The 19,973-nt window shown below is 39.3% G+C and overlaps 1 protein-coding gene across 3 annotated transcripts; it reads left to right on the top strand.

Annotated features, from left to right (window-relative positions):
• Positions 1-1,387: 1,387 nt before the first annotated feature.
• dazap1 (DAZ associated protein 1) lies at positions 1,388-19,737 on the top strand. 3 transcript variants are annotated; one of them, XM_028403514.1, is made up of 13 exons: positions 1,388-1,513; positions 2,696-2,736; positions 4,088-4,254; positions 4,729-4,794; positions 5,818-5,925; positions 6,148-6,196; positions 9,989-10,071; positions 13,027-13,174; positions 13,383-13,415; positions 13,950-14,099; positions 14,994-15,158; positions 17,312-17,404; positions 18,832-19,737. In XM_028403514.1, exons 1-13 carry the CDS (start codon positions 1,482-1,484, stop codon positions 19,002-19,004), a joined length of 1,308 nt encoding a protein of 435 aa, XP_028259315.1. In that variant the 5' UTR covers positions 1,388-1,481; the 3' UTR covers positions 19,005-19,737. The 3 variants fall into 3 exon arrangements, with proteins under 3 accessions (XP_028259315.1, XP_028259312.1, XP_028259313.1); XM_028403511.1 differs by lacking the exon at positions 17,312-17,404; XM_028403512.1 differs by lacking the exon at positions 17,312-17,404 and having other exon boundaries at positions 5,821-5,925.
• Positions 19,738-19,973: the final 236 nt, after the last annotated feature.

A 19,973-nucleotide genomic window follows, 5' to 3' on the forward strand; every position in this document is an offset into this window, starting at 1 on the left:
ATTACACTGAGTGAGAAGGTGGAATCTCATTCTGACCTCCACAGTTCCCACAGGGAGCCGTATGAAAGCTCAGGGAATACTTCCAGAGGGGATATCTACGTACTTCTATTTTTATTGTTAATTAGTTCCACAGTTGACATAAGCTAAAAATTTGACTTTGTGAATGACTTAAATAACTATAAATATAAAAAAAGATAGGACATGTAAGTGGTGGTCTGATCATATTTGATCTCTGTAAACACTTTTTTCTTCTGCTGGCAGAACTTCTTACATCTGGTATGACTTGAATGCAGGCATTGTTAAGCCTTCAGGACGTGTTCAGGCTTAAATCATTTATAAATCTGTTAGAAATGTGGGACTGCTCTTTAAAATATGCGGCCTGACTTTTTGTATTTAAAACAATATGAGATTTTCCTTTTCAGCAGGAGACTGTTGTGATGTGTGTCTTTATCTGTAAAATATGTTAAAATTCTACGGTCTTGTTGAAAAATATGTCATTGCAAAAGTACCACAAGGAGACAGTTACATCCCAGACAGGCTTTCTAATTGCCACAAGTTTGTGTTTTTTTCTATTAAGAATCTTTAGTCTGTGCTCAAATGACCAACATGGTGGAGTTCGTATTATAACCCAGACGTATTTGACTTTTTGTATGAATTAAAAATTGAATTAGAGCCTTAGCTTTTAACTTCTGGTTAGTAGTTGACAAAAAAGCATGATGATCAAACTTCTGTTTGCCATTTAGCCTTTTTGTTGTTACGAGAACCAGAGCAAAGCTTTTCTGGGCTGTCCTACAAAAATATGTCATCCCTGCAGGGGCACTGGCGAGGGGGACTCCGGACCACTGCCACACATGAAACTTTAATGACCACCATAGACCTGATTGGTCAAGTTACTTCACCAGAACTCGAGCCAACATTTCGCATAATATTATTTTACTGCAAAAATTCATGCCTAAATGTTCAAAGAAAAGCAGTGCCAGCTTTATTTATGAGGTGCCCATTGGCCCATCTTAATTTTTATGGAATTAGTGTACATCCACCCAGACCATTATATATGGTTTTATATTGTCTGTATTGTGTCTCATTGAGGACTATACCCATATATTCTGCCAGTGACCCAGTACAAAGGTGATTTTTCAGCTAGGAAATAGCATAGGTTTCATGAAGTCTGTTTCTTTAGTGTCCTTTCTTGTCCAGGTTTTCCTTATCAATGATAAATCAGGGTGCTCGTTGAACAACCTGCTAAATAAAAATAAATCTGTTCATGGCACGTTACCTTCCTCCTTTGGGATAATTAAAATTCATGGCATGAGTTGAGTATAATGTTCCTTTAAAGGCGCTGCCCCCTGCAGCGTCGTCATTGCGCAGAACAGTTTGAACCAAAAAGCGGAGTGACCTTCCTCCGCTCTCAGTCTGAGGGGCAGCACTGAAGCAATAAGCCGGTCACAGCTCCCATAGTCCCCCCGCTTTTAACCTCAGAAATGAACAACAACTTAGTTGGAGATGAAGTCGGGTAAGATCCGCTCAACTGTGCCTTCCGCCTCGTCTCTGAGATACTGTAAATCGCACTGTTAGTTAGAGTTAGCACGCTGTGCTGTCAAGCTGTCATTTGACAGCTAACATTAGCTAGAGAGCTAAGCTAGCTTCAGTAACTTAGCGAGAGCGCTAGCCCGAGGAAAGACGGCCAAAAAGTGAAACTAGTCTTTAAAGTAGCTCATTTTTTGGTGTTCTGGCTTGTGGGGAAATACGTTACGGTTGTGTGGAGTGCTGCTACTTTGATTGTCAAGTGAATGCATGGACGCAGAGTTACTTATTACAGTGTTGTTTCCAGTTAGCTCGAAGCAACTGAGCTAGTTTAGCTAACGCTTGCCAGCGAAGCGAAAGTCTCCTCTTCTTGACTTCGCCAGTGCGAGGACATTTAGCGGGCACTGCTGGAGGATGGAGCATCCTCGCCCGTACCGATACTTCACTTTAGTCACAGGCGTTACGTTTTTCACTGTCATGTGTCCGTGGATGTAATAATCAAACGTAAATGAATTCGCTGGCTAGTTTGATGGTGGTAGCGTTTAAACAGCCGCTAAACTTCCAGCAATGCAGCCAGCATCCGAGTTCAGTGGTCCGCATGCAGCGGAGCCGAGCAGCCGCACTCCTCTCCCCCGCTCCGACAGCAAAATACCAGTAGTTTCAGCTGTGGAGGCTGGTAGATTGTGACCACCGTGGATCTAGGAGTCAGTGTGCGTTAGCCTGCTGAACGCCATGGCTCTGTCCTGGGGTAACTTACGTGGCAGGAGCTTCATAAAAAGACCTTTATTGTCGAGGCCATTGCTTTCAGTGTTGGAAGACCAAAGTGACATCCACGGCGAGGACATGAGTCACATCAAACACTGGCGTTTTAACTGGAGCTGTGTGTTTATGTACCGATGCTGCACCAGGTTTTGGTCTCATCCTGTGTAATATGTGGATGCTTGGCTGTTTAGTCAGCTGTTCCTTAGAAACACTGCTTTCAGTCTTCTCCGCCAAGACTAATGTGCTTTTAGTCTTGTAATGCCTCCAGGCTGGAGCTTTTTCCCCCCATGTTTTGTTTCTAATCATGCCTTTTATATGTGACTTCAACATCCTGATGTTTTACAGATTATAATTTACTCTGCCTCAAAGTGATGATCACTGCTGTCTTAATGGTAACGTCTACTTTCAGGAAACTTTTTGTGGGTGGCTTGGACTGGAGTACCACACAAGGTAAGGCACGCTGTTAAATCCATGGAGGTTCAGTCCCCTCATACACAAACAATAGAAATCTGTCTGGAAGACATTGCTGTAGGGATATGTATTTTTTTGTCAGACATATGGTTTTTGCTGTTTAATGTATTAGAAACTAAATTTGAACAAACCCTACAAATAGCCAGGTGACATGAGAGGGTCAATCTGAGTGATATCATATCATACTATAAAATATTGATTTGTATTGGTTTGGTTATACTTTGCTGTCAGTGTTGTGATGTGTAATTAGACAGTTACAATTGTTGCTTTCATCTAGTTATTAAAATAAGTTTGGTTGTGGTGAGAGATAGCATTGATTACCTTTTGCAATGGACCAAGTATGTTTTTTTTATATTTTATGCATCAGTCATTTGGAGGTGTGGTTAGGATTCTTACACTGGGATTATTATTTTTCATCGTCAGCACTGTTTCCATGGCAGTAACATGGTGTTATAAAAAAGCTGACTAGGTTGAACTAGCCAGCAGAAGATGACATTTAACTGTCACATAGACACAGTAACATAATTAACTTAATGTCTGTAATTATTATAATATGTCATCTCTCATAATGATCAGGAACACAAAGTTCTCACTTCAAAAGAGGTGTTCTGCTGGACAAATTGTTTTTCTGAGGCTGTCCTCTGCATAGGCACATTTTGCATGTGTTTGGAATTGTCCGTGTACATTTGGAAACTGTTCTTTTGACATTACATAATGACTGATTGGAATGGGCAAACACTGGTGGTGCAGTCTGGAAATGATCTGTGTTTACATTAAGCCTTTCATTCAGAGATGATCTAGTTTGTCCATGATCAGTTGACCATTGTGTAACTCTTAGCATTAAGATCTGAACCACAGTACTGTGTAACGCTGCTCGTTTTTGCAGCAGTGCCCTAGGCTTCTTTGCAATGAGCAAGGCAATTACGGTAACTCTCCAAAGTGAGTCCTTAGTTGTTCAAACTTGCACGCCTTGCTTGCCTCGCCTCTGTGGGTGTGTACGGGTGTTACATTTGTTTGTTGTGTATTTGGTGCTGTGCAAGATCACAGTGGGTGAGTTTTAATACGCAACTTCAGGTCACCAAACTACTTTTTGTGTTGCCTTCATAACTTTATGGAGAGGTGTGTGTGTGGGGGGGTTTTTCCACACCTGTGTTGGTCCCAGGAACAGTTTTAGAGCAGGTTGAGGTGCTGAAGATATTTTCATTGTACCATTTATTATGATAAAAGCATGAGTTGTATAGAGTCAAACTGGGCTGAATCTTTCATTAAAATCTTATCTTTGGTGGTTCTCTGTTTAATTCCATGTCATGTTTTCACTTTCCTTTCTCAGAGACCCTGAGAAACTACTTCTCACAGTATGGGGAAGTAGTAGATTGTGTCATCATGAAGGACAAAACTACAAATCAGTCGCGAGGCTTCGGCTTTGTTAAATTCAAAGACCCCAATTGTGTACGGACGGTGCTGGAGACAAAGCCACATAATCTTGATGGAAGAAATGTGAGTATTGTGAATCAACGGACCAGATTGTTACATCGGTTCAAGTAATCTGTCTGCGTTTTGTGTGAGCAGTGTGGAAAAACTTCATATTGTATTTCATCATCCACAGCAGTTAGAAGTTATTCGAGGAGAAGGACAGTTTTCTTTTGGTTGTACATGCTTGATGTGTATTGTACAATGATGCGCTCTGCAAAGGCTTATGTTTGTTTGCACAACAAGACTTACCCGTTTAAAGCCAAATGAAGCTGGTGTTTAAGGTGTGAAACAAATGAACCGTCATAAACCTTCACTTGAATGACACTCGGCCATTTTTGTTTGGTTGATGGAAAAAGGAAGCCACACATTCTATGTTGCCTGGTTGAGTGAGGTATACCATTATTCTGTAATGGATTCATTGAAGAACATTTCAAGGTGCTTTTATTTGGGGCCTATGTCAAATGCTCCCTCCTTCTCTCTCTCTCTTTCTGCTGTCAGATTGACCCTAAGCCATGCACTCCCAGAGGAATGCAACCTGAAAAGTCTCGAACCAAGGAGGGCTGGGTAAGAGGAATCTGATTTCTGCTTAGGAGGCTATGCTTGGTGTTTCTGCTGGAGTCTCCCCATGTTCTCCTCTCCCTGAGGTTGGATTCTAGTTTCCTTTAGATTAGAGCCCTTGAACTCAATTTATAATAACACACTGACCTAAATCTGATTTATTTTTTCTTCTTTTTTTTTAATGGTCAGTGTACAGCTTTAATACCTCTGAGAATGCTAGAAATTAAATTGGGGTTTTGATAAATTACAGAATAACTTGTATTGACCTCTTTGTGACCGAGGGACTGCAACAATATCAGCTGCTATAATAAGGTCACGTTTTCCCAGCTATAACAAAAACATCATATGTCATTAGCCTGTGTTACCATGATAAAAATTTGGAGCCTTCTTATCTTAAAGGAAGAAGGTTTGTAAATGCGTTGGTGAGTGTGGTGCATAATATTGGTTTTTCTTTTTAAGATCAGAAATCTCTGCTCCTACTTGGGTAATTTGTGGGTCGATCAACATTGCTATCAAGCCTCTGCAGATCTGTTATAGTCATTGTGTCCCTTTGGGCAGAAGAGGCTTTATTTACCCCATCTTTGTTGTAAATAAAGCATTTTTATAAGTCTCTTATTTGTCTATAAGCAGATTGTGTCAGAAACATTTATAAATGAGCTCCTTCTGCATACTACTGGAGCTCCTTTCACTGGCTCTAAGTCATGTCGCTGGTGTGTTTTGCTAAAAAAACACAAGATGTAATTGTTAAAGAGCATTGCTGCTGTAAGCAGCCTCTAGCCTTTATGGCATGAGCACAGTGCACAGCGATGGTGAAATGCTTAGTGGTTGAGAGTAAGTGGAAGAGGCCGTGTTCTCTGATCTGTGGAGACTAGTGTTTGCATTGACATGACATGTTAAGAATTATACCCCAGGGCAAGAGGAGAACCTAATTTCTTCTGCACTGTCTGAATAGATGATGGCTAACTGGCCCCTTCCCAGAGTGATCCTTTAACAGACATTGAAATCCATACACTCCCTGTTTTTTTTCAGAAGGGCAGCAAAGCTGATAGCAATAAATCAAAGAAGATATTTGTAGGTGGAATCCCCCATAACTGCGGCGAGCCTGAACTCAGGGACTATTTCAATAGATTCGGAGTGGTGAGTATCGCCAAGTGCATAATGCCAGTTTATATTGTCATTAAGTCTGCTTGAATGGATGTGACATTGAACAGGGTCAATACTATGGTGTAAAGCTTTATTGGGTTGGGATGGGGCAATTAATTATTTGTCCAAAATTGAGGCAGCATATTTAATTGGAATAAGATGGGACCCTGTACGGTTTTCTAAATGGAGTCACTGTTTCCCTTTGTCCCATTCAAGGTCACAGAGGTGGTAATGATCTATGATGCGGAGAAGCAGAGGCCCCGAGGTAAAAGCTGATCCCGTTTTTTTTCTCTCCCCTCCTCATACCTTGCCATCTTAAATCTCATGACAAACTATTCTGGCCCAAAGAGAAAAGCCCAGATATTGCATTCAAATTAAACACTGATGTATGTTATTTATGGTAAATACCCACAATTAAATAAATATCCATAAAAGCACCTTGAATGAAACCCAAACCAGATTTTCCCAAATAAAAATACCACTTTGTAACATAGCAGTAAAAATTACACTGCAGTCTCTCAAGCATGTTTATTTATTAAAGAGGTGATGCTTTAAGTTGCTTATGCAACATTAGATAGCATTATAAACATTATAGACATTACATTACAGAGAATAAAATCTACACCTCAGTCTGTGTCTGAAAATCGTGAATAGTTTTCTACAGGCTTTGATTTACAAAATCCTTTATGACCTTGTGAGACAACATGCGTAAGTTCGATAGATGCATTTTTATTTTGTTAAATGTATTGTTGTAGTCTGGAGACAGAGTGGCTGGTCTCAACCTCACAGGATCTTCATAAAGGAGGAAATATTAAAAATGTTAATGGTCCTTAACTTGGCACTATCGGTTCATTCTCCTTAATTGTATTGTCTGTCTGCAGAGGATTGGAGTAATTATCAGCATTTATTAGCTGAGTTGATTGTGTACATGGGGACCCTCAATCAAAGCCACTAGTGTGCTAAAATCTGATGTATTAAAGGATCAGTTGACATTATTTCCAGCCAGTACTAGCAGGTTTTTCTTTGTGTAGTTTGTATGTGTATTATTCACAATAACCCCTTAAAAAACAATGAAGATTATTGGAACTACATAGGAAGGAATCTCTGTGAACTTCTCTGAACAGAAGGAATAAACACACCAAGCAAAAAAGGTTTTAATTTGGGACTCTACTTTTTCTTTAAGCCGGACTTGAAAAATGTCAGCCTTATCCTTTTTATAGGACAAGCCCACCCTCAAACAAATAGTGGCATTTTCTGTAATGTATTAAAGATCCGTACTATATTTATTTATGCTGCTGTGGTGTACTGAAAATCCTGTTTGACCACATCCAGTGGTCTAACAAAGTGTTGTTAGCCTTAAACATGTTTTTACTAATAAAAAAACATTATATTTTTCAGAGTTTTATCTGTAAATCTCATTCAATCTTGACAAAAATGGATTAGAATATCCAAAGTAACAGAAGACACATCCACGTGAAAAGTGAATTTGTGTCATAGACAGTAATCTCAATGGCAGAGTGTAGTACAGCTATGATATTTTAAATACCGTAATTGTTACTGATAAATTTGTTATTTTGCTGATGGAAGAGGTACTTGGAGTTTTTTTAAGTCATTAAAGGAGAAGGAAATGAATGAAACCACAAACTGAAAAGGAGGCTTGAGGAAAGTAGGCGCTCCAATAACACAGCACTTAATCACACCATGCAACTGGCACATTGAGAACAGTTTGAGTATGTTTGCGTGTGTAAGGGAAGGTTTGTCCTTCAGAGAAGCTGCCAGTAGCCCAAAATCCTGAAGGTGAATATAGGGTTGTTGCCCTGAGAACAATGAAATGACTTCAGCCGGTTTCCTGAATGCACAGCTGACACACTTTTCTGTTTGTTCGGTTAATTTATCATGAGTCTGTGACATGTGTCTACAGTTTTTGGCATAAATGGGCTCACTGGGAATCAGACCCGTTCCACTGGCTGTCTCGGTGTCAGATTCACTGAGACCCACTGAGTTACAGTCACAGCTGTTTCATCTGTATTTGTCCTACATAGCTTAGTTGCAGCGGCCAGTGACCCGCAACAAGCGCTGCTCCTTTTTCTTCAAAACCCCTCTCGTTCTCTGTTGGGAAAAAACCCAGAATAGTTTGTCATTGGAATTTAACATGATGTATTGCACCAATAACAACCATTACATAATTTTTAATAGTGTTTAACAGTTTCTTTTACTAAAATCATTGTTCAACATTGGAATAAGTTTTCTTTACCTTGATTTAGTCGTAACTTGATACATGTATCTTAAATGGCATAGTATGTGTTTTCCCATATGTAGAAAGTTAAGTATTTTTGTAAGTAAGCCCTTTCTATTTTTCTTTCTTCTGTCCCCCTTCTCCTTGTGAATGGTTTGAATGTGATTAACGGTGTCTCTTAAGATTTGTCTTTTCTCCTGTAGGTTACTGTGCATTGACAGGTAGCACAGAGGTACAGGCCAAATGGAAAAGTACAAATATCTGTTCTGTTGAAATGGGGTGTACACAAAGTCTCATCAGTTTTTTCTTTGTCTTGGATGAAAGCTTATTTATTATTTGTAATTATAGTGCAATAGTTTGTAGGTTTTCCTGCATGTTATTTGTGGAGATTGGTTCCTTATGAGCAACAAAAGTGTAGAGTCTTAATCAGTGTAATTTAATTTTTGTGCAGATGTTTTTAGGTGTTTAAACGTTCTTCCTTTAAATATTGTTTTATCTTCTCCTCACAACTATACAATCTGATCGGATAATTTTGCATATTATGAGCTTCTGTTACAATCTTTTTATTTGATTTATATTACACCTGTAATATGCCTGAGTCTATGGGTGGAGATGTGGAAGGTCGTTTGTCTAACCAATAGTTGGGAAGTAACATAACATGAAAATTTTTACAATTCATTCACAATTTTCTAAATTATTTCAAAAAAAGTCTTTAAAAAAATACAATCCAGAAAGACTTTACTGCTAACGTTTGACGTGACTGACCCGTCCTTACAGTAGAAGTTTGAGTGGGTCAAATCTTTAATGTGTCAGCTTGGCTTGTAATTTGGGTAGGGGACAGGTCATTGACAGATGTTATTATTAGCATCAGTTTATGCCGTTTGGGATTGCTTGGCGTGATTCTAGAGGTCTCTAAAAATCTCGGTTTTCTCGTAGGACATCTAATTGGATTCAGGTTAGGTCCCCAAGTAGACTTGTGCACACAGCCTAGTTCTGCCACAGCGGAAAGTTAATCAGATTGAAAATAGATCACTGCAGCACGCACAGCTGCTTGTTACCGCTCCGAGAAGTTGTGTCATCAGATGAAAAAGTTTACTGTACAGCTGGCGTGATCAAAAAGTTGGAGCCAAAGGGGCTGCTCAGGACTGCTTTCTTCTTGTTGATGCACTTTGTATACTCCCCATTGAAACCATTGAGTCATATGAGCAACTGGTCAGTTTGGGACGACAGTCATGGCCTATATCTTTGTGTTACCATTGTGAGCAGTATTTCAATTGTCCATTTTAGGCTTATCCTGGCTGACTCAAAAGTAAAATACTGAATTTGGGAAAGCTCGGAGAAAGCTTTAGGCATTCTACAGTTTGTGTTTCTCCATATTTTTGTGATGCATTAACAATGGCTGCTGCGAGTGTGTGCTCCACAGCAATATACCAAGGGACAGATCAAGGTGGGGTTTGGATGAAACAGCATGAAGTAACAAAATCTAATCTTGGTTCAATTGGCGTTTATCAGCCTCGTCAGAAAATGGCCTAACTATGTGACATTTCACATTAAACTAAACACCTGTCATCATTCATGTTTAACAGTTAAGTATTTGAATATTCACCGAATATTTCTCTGCACACTAAGAGAAAAGTTTTCTTCAGTCTCCCAGGTGTTAATCTTGGATTTGTGTTGTCCTCCAAGTCTGCGACATCATCCGAACCCCAGGAGCCTCTTGCTCAGTCTTGACGGATCCTCACTCTGCTGAAGCCCAATACTGTTCATCTTGTGTTGTCACAACCCCCCTGCTACCTTGATTCACTCTTGGTCGTTGGCTAGGTTTTGGATTTATTACTTTCGAGGCCGAACAATCAGTGGACCAGGCTGTCAACATGCATTTTCACGACATCATGGGCAAAAAAGTGTGTAGTTGTAGTTTTATTTTACCCTTACGATCAAACGGAGGCTTGGGCGACAGAGTGAGAATTACACCATGGTGCTGTTTTAGTACTTAAAGCAAATTTTCCAGGTTTTTTGTTAGTGAGTAGTGAGTGCAGCATCATAAACCACAAATTCAGCCTCTAACATCCCAAAATTATTAGGTTAGTAACTTAATTTCATTTTTTTTGTTCATCACAATGCCTACCTCCTTTCACTTCTGCTTTCATAGTTTTAAATGCACTCATTCTTGACTTACTCTTAGTTTTAAGTGTCGCCCAAGGCTTTGTTTAAACGGACCACTCCTTTAGGATGTTTGACATGCATCACATTGTACTCCGTAGATTATAGCTTGATTAATTTCTGGTTTTTAATGGGCTGAAACAAATTAAAATTTTAACTAAATACTGATACTAAAATTCTTTTTTCAAAATATAACTCACCTAAAGGATTGGTCCAGTCTGCTCTATTTTTTTCTGATGTTTTGTTGGCAGGTCACTTACATGTCAACGTTTTTTTTTCTTTTTGAAACGTTAAAGAAAAAGTTCAACTGAGTGACCTCAGTCAGAGAATCTCCACACTGTGTCTGTCAGTTACAAAAAAAAAAGATGTTTGCATGCCTATTGTTTGTTTTATCACCTGTTAGACAAGTTTTACAGCACAAAGTCAATTCTGCTAGTATCAGGTGAGCAGGCCATTCAGTAGAAAAATACTTCAGTGTACTATCAGTGTACTATACTTTAGGTATACCTAACCTATCTGGCACTTCTATTGCATTATTCACTATTCACTTGGCTTTTTGGCTGTCTAAACTAACCAGAAAATCACTGTGAGTTCTAATCGGTGCATATCTGGTTAGGACTGCTCCTGTCATTCAGATTTTAAAGGCGCCATTAAAGCTGTGATTCATTAGCAACCCCTCCTCCCTCTTTCCCCAAAAGAGTCAGAATGTTTTTAGCAGCATTTAAACTACTCTTTAGAGATATTAGAGGAGAGACAGCTTCCTTCCTACCATCAGTGCACACAGTAATGAGTTGTGGGCATGAGAAAACTGTTGAAGTAGAGTCGCATGTATCATCTCATCACATGTATCTTGTTTCTGTTCTTGGTCTTTACATGGCAGTGGTCTCAGAATTAGAACGTTGGTCTGTGATATTTAACACGGCACACGTTTGCGTGAATATTATGGCGTTTCAGTAGTGCTTAATGTACCTTCGGACAAAGCTGGTCTTAATTTCTTAAGAGGGATGCCAAGTTTCCAAGTTTCACTTCTTGGATGATTTGCCCAGTTTTTTTTTTTTTTTTTTTTGTATTTTTCGTCTGTAAAGATGACCACAAGTATATTAGGGAACTAAGTATGTTTTTGGTCAAGAGTAGACATTTGAGAGAAACATTGAAGAATGATACATAGATAGGAAAGTTAAAGGTCTAATTATCTGTCCTGTTTTTGGGTAATGAGGTTTAGACTGTTAAACATTTATTCTAAACAATAAATCAAATTAGGTCTTTCACTGGAAAATGTATCTAAAAATATCTATTATCTAGTCAAAAACTATAATAGATTTTTATTGAAACGTCATTTTTAAAGGTGAGCAGAATTTAATTTCCTTGGAAAATGATTCAGCCCAATCTGTATACTCTCCAGTGGTACCTGCTTCCCTTGACTTTGCCCTCGTTTCCTGCACGATTCAAGGCTCGACTTAATCCATTGTTCTTGACTTGACATTACCTTACGCTGGGACTTGAGGGAGGCTGGGAGATATGAGTTACAAAATTAGAAATTGGAGCACATCAAACTGTGGAACAAATCCCACTTCTGCTGTTGGGGACTGTACAGAAGTCATGGTATCCATCACTTTTCGCTGTGATGCCCACGGGAGAAAGTGCTCAGGTAGCTGCCGGCGGCGGCGAGGCCACTGCCGGAAACATGTGCATGTAATTAGGTCGACAGAGAAGGAAGAGGGGAGGCTGGGGAAGGTGGTAACACCTTAAAGCGGGGAGGAATTTGCGATTCGTTTTCCTCCTGCAAGGTGACCCCAATAACTCAACCCTTCAGTCTATTTCTGGTTGGCTCCCCCTTAGTCTCAGCCTGTTTCTTTGCTCTGGTTAACTGCTGGTAGCTTTGCCTAGTTACACACAGGAAAGTTTTTTTATTGGAACGCTAAATTTGACTCGAGGCAACTTAACTATTATAGCGATGAACACTAACTATGTAATAATATGTAGTTTTCTAAACATTACTAAATAATTAATCAGAATAAAATCTGAATTCTATTAATGTATTTTATAAATTAGTATTTACACCATGTCCTTCAGCAGCAATATGACTTTATTTTGGTCAGTCACTTGATACTAAGAATATTTTCTCACATTTGACACAGTATGAAGATTCTGTTTTCGATTGACTGAAAAGACACGTGTCTCTCTGCATGTTTACTTTATATTCTGTTAGAACCAAGATAAAGACCTCTCTCTACATTCATTCCCCTTCCTAAAACTTATTCCAAAAAAAAACAAACAAATATTTTTTGTAAGCGTTAGCTGGAGAAAGGTAAGTCATGACCTTCCATTAGATGCCTTTATCATATATCGGCCAATTCATTACAAAGAAAAAAGGAAATCTATGTTTCTCAGGTACATTCTAAAACATGCATATCAAATATGTTTTTGTAATTTGTGTATACTCTCATTTTGGCCACCCAAAAATGTCATTTACCTATCAGTACCTGAGACACATAGCTATACAGTTCTTATGGCTACACAGTAATATTAAATTACTTAGCTGCCCCACATAAATATAAAGAATAAACATAAAGTAAACAATTTCAAAAATGGCCAAAAATGTTGAGATTAAGTATCAGAGGTAGAACAGGTCTGTCTAGGACTCTATGGACCTTTTACTGGTGTTGCCAAATGTGCCCTCCTTGTCCTTTGTCCAGGTGGAAGTAAAGAAGGCCGAACCTCGTGACAGCAAAGCTCCTGGCCAGCTTGGCCCTGGCCAGTGGGCACCCAGGGGCATCTTGAGTGCAGCTAATGGTTGGACAGCACAGCCTGCCCAGGGCTGGCAACAGCCTTATGGGCCACAGGGTGAGTGGGAACAAGTCCCAGAGCAGAGCGAGAAACGCTCACAGTTCAGAAGAAAACCTTGCAGTGACTGTTTAAATGTGTTAAATCCTGTGCTTAAACATTTTAAATTATATAATTTTATTATGAATACTAGACTGTGGTATGCAAATGTTTCATCTTGCATGCATCAGAGTTTTCCTCTGTGTAAACTTTTTTTGTCTTTCTGAAGGAGTGTGGGTGTCAACTACTGGCCAGCCTATAGGTAGGTGTTAGCCCTTCACACAACAGCACACAGACTTTTTTTGGCCTTTTTCTGTGACTATCTTGTATGTTGTGTAACTGTCAGACTGCAGATAGATGTCTCCTTGCCATGTGATCATGTGCTTATCTTGAAGAAATGTGTGACAGAAATGGGCTTGTACACATTGCGGCCAATAGCCTGATGACAGTTAACAGCACATGTTATCACTGATTCATAATGGCTGAGGCTGCTGATAATTTGCTGCTTGAGACAGATGGTAGCCTTGAATGGATTCCGGCCTCCCTCTGTTATTGGTCAGGCTCGACTTCATATCACCACCTCCAGGTCAAACTGCAGCGCTCACTGCAGTATCTGCTCTCAGCTGCTGGCTTAGAAGATACTTCAGTGTCAGCCGGTGTTCTGCAACCTGTTTTAAACAGATTATCTATTAGTGTTGTGCATTATCTGCCTTTGTTCCCATACTGAACTTGTATTCATTTACATGACACCTTTAAATATGTTCATACAAAAATACATAAATGTGTGTTGGTGCAGGTGGGTATGGACCTCCGTTGTCAGCAGGCCGGGGAACCCCCACGCAACCTCCATCACCCTTCAACGCATTCCTGGTCACGACCCCAGCGGGCAGCTTTGCTGCACCTCAGGGCTACCCTCAGCAGGGCTACAGCACAGCACCTCAGTTTGGTCAGTCATCTTTATTCGCTCACTCATGACATTTGGGTTTGTTTTGGCTTTGTGCGTATGTGTGCATTAGGTGGAGTACAAGACATTTTTGAATGTTCTTGCATTTCAGCTCTGGCTGTTTCCTTCTTTAGTGTGCAGAAGCATAAAACTAGAAGTTCCTCAGGGCAGCATTTTTTAGTAAATTGGGTCTGTAATGTGTTATTTGGATTTATGTTTTGTGGCTGCTTTGCTGTTGCTGCAGTCAGGAAGCAACCTTCATCTTATCAGAAATGGACAGAATAGTCCACAGGCAAGTTAATGAAATGTTGAGAAAGAAAACGAGAGCGGTTATTCCCTCCATTCAAATTAAACTGCTCCAGATGAATTGCATTTGTTGTAATAGTATCATTTGTTACCAGTGTGTGTCATGAATTTACTTCAATGTATTTTGTATACAGATTGAAAAGATTTTTGGTGGGAGATGGGTTTGTTTGTCTATATATATATATATATATATATATATATATATATATATATATATATATATATATATATATATATATATATATATATATATATAGATATATCTATATATATATAGATATATATATATATAGAGAGATATATATATATATAGAGATATATATATATATATAGATATATATATAGATAGATAGATAGATAGATAGATAGATAGATAGATAGATAGATAGATATAAAGAGCTCTACGATCTGACAAACAAACCCATCTCCCACCAAAATATATATATCTATATAGATATAGATAGATATAGATATAGATATAGATATAGATATAGATATATATAGATATAGATATATATAAGCATTGTACAGTGAATTGGTAAAGCCACAAAGAAATGATGTCATAGAAGTTATTCTGTTACTCTACTACAGGTTACACTTTTGGCACACCCCAAGCAGACCAGTATGCTCCACAGGTTCCTCCTCCACCCACCACTCCAGGAACAGCACCGCTGGGCTTTGCCCCTGCCACCACACCAACTCAGGACTTGAGCAAACCTCCCACTGGGCAGCCTGATTTCCCTTATAGCCAGTATGGTAAGAAAAGCATTAAGCCTAAACAGTGTGGCATCCCCTTTTCTCTCCCATTTATTTTTTTTTAATTCACCCCTTGGTCCTGCACAGCTCCCTGGATATTTTTATTAGGTGCACTTACAATTCATTTAAGTTTGACTACAACCCTTAGACAAGCAGGAGCTTGCTCTTGCTACCATTTAGCTTGATCAGCTACACATGCATACATGCTTCTTGCATACATGACCCCTCTGCTGTGAAGATGCTGCTGAAGTTTCACCATATCCCGGAGTCCTCAGCAGTCATTTCTGTCAAGTTTTTTCCAGCCGGGTAGGTCTTGGTAGGTTTGAATTAGATCATCCAGCCTTGCAATGTTTTTGTTTGTTTTGCATTTTTATTTTGTTTTGATTTTAAAGCAGTGGAATATATCTTGACTGACAGTTCCAGACAAAGATTTGATTCAGATACTCCTACCTTTTAATCCTTTCTTAACCCCCTCCCTCCTCAGTGACATTGCTGGCTTCTTTTCCTGGTCTTGGCATGATTGCCTTAGAAGAGCACCAGCATGACAATATTGTAACCATGAACGTTTATTTGTGGAATTAGGCATGTCCAACCTGCCAGGCTACCTGTCAACATTTTTCAAGATGTTCATCTCCAGAGCTTTGCATGTTTTTCTGCAGAATGTCACCTCCCCCCCTGCCTTGTAGATGCATAGAGATATTGATTAAAAGCCCTGGGAAAGTCATTTTTGATTAATATGTCTACAGGTTTTTCTTTCTGGTGGGTGTCTTTGTGATCTTAGCGCTAGAGAGCTAGACTAGTCCAACACTTCCTTTGGACAGAAAAATTCTTCCACTGCTGAGCTGATAAACTGTTGGCACCCATGAGACATCTTCAGTCTTGTTAAATACACAGCTGCAGAAAAGCGTGATTATTATTTTCTATACCCTCAGCGTATGCTTGTGCAGGATTTCTAGATGCTGGGACCACAAATGGAGGCTGACAGTTTTCAGATCTGAAACAATAGGGAGACTGAGATATTGTAAAAACGTTCTTTTTCATTCAGCCGTTCAGTCACATAAGCACAAAGTCAGATAACGGATGTACACTCAGAAGCTACTTCCAGATTTTTGGCTGTCTCATATCTTCATTCAGACTTAGCTTACAGCTGCTTCAAACTGCTGAATTGACATTTCAAGCAGTCGTGTGACTGCTGCCTGTTCGTTATGACAGGTGCCCATCTCGTTCAGTGTTTCCTGCTTGTGCTTATCTCCCATCCAGCTTTTTGCTTTTCGTGTCCGCTGCCAGTTATCACAGTCAGTAGAAACGACACAGCCTTGCAAATGTTTTGTGAAATGAGCAGGAAATGTGCTGTTGACACAAAGCCATGAACAATAATTTATGACAATAGCAGGCACCATGTTTGATGTGTCTGTGTGAAAATAACAAATGAGTGAGGATAGACAAATAAAATAGGTTGGTGTTTGGTTAAAGTTACATTAGATAGGCACTGAGCTGGTGGTTTTGCATATTCATTATGTTTTAATGGGATGCCATTACTTTTCAATGCATAACTCCTTTAGAGGCATCCAAGAACAAAAAAAAATGCCTTCTAGTGTCTACATTTTATAATTGATTTTTCTTCAACTGCTCTGAGTGCATCACGAAGGACAATTCCCTTAGCATTCATTGTGATGTTATGTTACTGATAAAAAACAAATGCAGTTGTTTAAGCAGCCAAACAGAGTACACAAACCAGTATGGTGCGACATAAGGATAATTCTGGCAGATTGTAGATCTAACATTGTTTTGGTGGCAGCTTAGAAGATAAGAAAACCAGCCAAGAAAATCGTAGCCACCATATTTTATGGCCTAGTCCATGCAAAACCACAGAATTCTCACATGTTACTTAGAGTAATGCACATTTCACAAAATTTCACGAGACCAGGCTGGCATGATAAAATGTCAGGCGCTGCAGCTGATAGCTCACGCTCGGACACGTGCTGTGACTTACGGGCAAAGCTGAAAAATAATGCCTCACCGAACGTAGTGCAGTGCAGTAAATGAGTATAAATGTACAGATCTGTTAGCTCAGTAAGGGGGGGGGACTATGTAAAGTAGTTGGCCAGCAGTATCTGGGTTCAGTCAACCTGGTCTCCTCATCTCCCTGATAGGCTTGGGTAACTACCCTCAGGACCCCTCTGCCTACGGACCAACGCGTCCTTCTCACAGTTATGGTCAGGATGAGCAGGGAGGATATAGTGCAGGTAGGTGCCAGCATCGTCTTCTCCAACCACAAAAGAAGCATTTGTTCAGCACTGTAGTGTTCATAGAGCTGCAACCTGGTTCTTTGCCTCTTTTTTTTCTTTTGCTCTGTGTTTAGTATTTTGCATGTACATTTTGCATGTACATACAAATTACTGTGTGTATAGTAAAACCCAGCTCTCAGGCCCCATCTCACAGCCAAGTGGATTTGAAAGAAATTTACATTCAAATTTGGCGAGCTGAGCACCAAGCATGTCACCTCCCTCAGCAGCTGTAGCTTTACTATACCAAGACTAACCATATCCTCCTTTTTTGTTCACTCTCTGTCTGAGTTGCTTTGCTGATTGTAAAAGGATGATCTAATTGTAAGAAAAATGTGTTCATGGTTCAGTTGTCTCTATGCATCAGCAGTCCATTCACCCATTGTTTTCCTCATGTACTGTCTCCACGTTTAACTAAAGGGGTGAGAAAGGAAAGATTTTAAAGGAGGCCATGATACCAGAAAATTACAGATTCTTTTGTCTGATAGTCCTGTTCCCTGTTCTTCAGATCTTTTATTAAGAAACGTTTCTCTCTTTTCTCTCTTGTCTTTCCATGTCAGTTGTTCAACCTTTCCCAAAAACAAATATACTCACTTTCGTTAACTGGATGTCACCAAGGCAGGAGAATAACCATTGGCTGCCCTTTAGGAACAAAAACCCTCAGTCATTCAAGTTTAAACAGCCCTTTGTATTGTGGTTGGTAAGGGGATGCTGAATTTGAGAGTCCCACCTAAAACTTCTTCAGGCAGATTAGTTTTCTTTCCTAGAAGTCCCTGTCGTTCTCTCCCGTGTTTGCAGGGAGATGGTGCCATCCAGTGCATAAGTAGGAGAATGTAATGCGTGTTGTGCTGATCATTCAAGAAAACCTGGACATTGTTTTCCTCAGTGAAGCCAGCTCCAAATGTTTGTTATATTCAGCTCAACATTTCAAAACGCACTATTATCACCATGGCAGGGCTCATTGGAAAAGTACAGTATTGGACTCTGTCAGAAAAATCCACAATAAAACCCTTTTAGCAATAAACATAATATTTCTGTTTACATGTTAGCACAATTATAAAACAAGTGGCAATTAAATACTATAAAGACGCCACACTCCTGTATGATCTACCTGAGGATCTCTGGCAGCATCCACTGTAACTTTACACAAATAAACAAAAATAAGTGATAGCTTGGACAAGAGGAATTGGCATTTGGAAAATGAAGATGGTAGGATTATAATATGCTCTGACACACTTGGTGCTAAGGGGTAATGAGTGGATTTTCCCTCAACATAAAATCTGAATATTTTATTAACTACTTTTAAAGGTGTAAGGTTTTCTCTTTGAATATGGTCACATTAACATCCTCCTCTTTGGTGCTGTTTCCTGTCTTATCACCCACTGTAGGATACGGTCAGGAGCTGACAGCCTTTGGCCACAGCTTCGCAGACCCCAGCCAGCCGACAGCCTCATACGGAGCCCCAACAGCACAGCCCGCAGCCGCTCCCCAACCCACCGCAAGCGCGTTCGGCAGAGGGCAGAACCACAACGTACAGGGCTTCCACCCGTATCGACGCTGACCACCAACCCCCGCCAGGCAGGGCCGCTGTGTAAAGTTCAAAAAAATAAAAACAAAAAAAGAAGTCGTCAGGGAAATGTGTGTTCTCGCTAAAAAAAGCAAAACTGGAGTTCCGGATTGTTCTTAAGGAATGTTGGATGCACACAGTTTGTGAAACAGAAACCTTTGTGATAGCAGGGATCCCAGTAAATTCTAAAAAGGGGTGTAAAGAAACCCAGGACTTAATTTTATTTTTCATTTTATTTTTTGCATAACTTAAAGAACGTTCAGCAGAGAGAAGCTTTTATCCCCCACCCTCCCTAACCCATGTTTTATAGTAGAACTAAACTACTTTGCAATAATTTTGATTGTCTGGTCAAACACTAGCACAGAGACTATATGTAAAGAGACTTGCATATGAATATGTATATTTATGGTGGACACAAATGAAAACAGGGTCTCAAGTTTCCTCAGCTTTAAATTCTAGGGAAAAATGTTTTTATTTTTCATTTGGTGAATTTTGTTTACTTTCTGAGCCTTTAAAGTTTGTTTAAAATGAGATTATGAATATATATATATTATACACAAACTGTGCAATTTTTTAAAAAGAGAATTTTGTACTATAAATGTACACTTTGCTTGTTTTTTTATTTAAAGATGTAGACTTCCCTCAGGTGGCTGTTTTGGGTGCATTTTTTGCACTTATGCAAAAAGAAAAAAAGGACATTATTACAAAAATAAATGTTTTAAGGATACAGTGTGTCCTTGATTATTGTTATTAGTGTATTGCTTCTTGTGTGAAAATATTTGTTGACAGATGATTGTCAGATTGCATTTGTGATTAATTATGTTATTTCTTTTTGTTTTAAGGAGGATTCCCTATATAAAGATTTTAATGTTTCATTTAAACATGATTAAATATTTAGATTTGACTGTTGATCAGATAAAACATGTAGAAGTATCATTTGACTATCAGATTACAAGGACAAAG

The sequence above is a fragment of the Parambassis ranga genome, chromosome 4, assembly GCF_900634625.1.
Source record: "Parambassis ranga chromosome 4, fParRan2.1, whole genome shotgun sequence".
Lineage (NCBI taxonomy): Eukaryota > Metazoa > Chordata > Actinopteri > Ambassidae > Parambassis > Parambassis ranga.

Coding starts and splice junctions, on each gene's coding strand:
- dazap1 (XM_028403514.1), top strand. CDS start 1,482: ATGAACAACAACTTAGTTGGAGATGAAGTCGG. Junction 1,514..2,695: donor TTAGTTGGAGATGAAGTCGG/GTAAGATCCGCT, acceptor GTCTACTTTCAG/GAAACTTTTTGTGGGTGGCT. Junction 10,072..13,026: donor ACGACATCATGGGCAAAAAA/GTGTGTAGTTGT, acceptor TCCTTTGTCCAG/GTGGAAGTAAAGAAGGCCGA.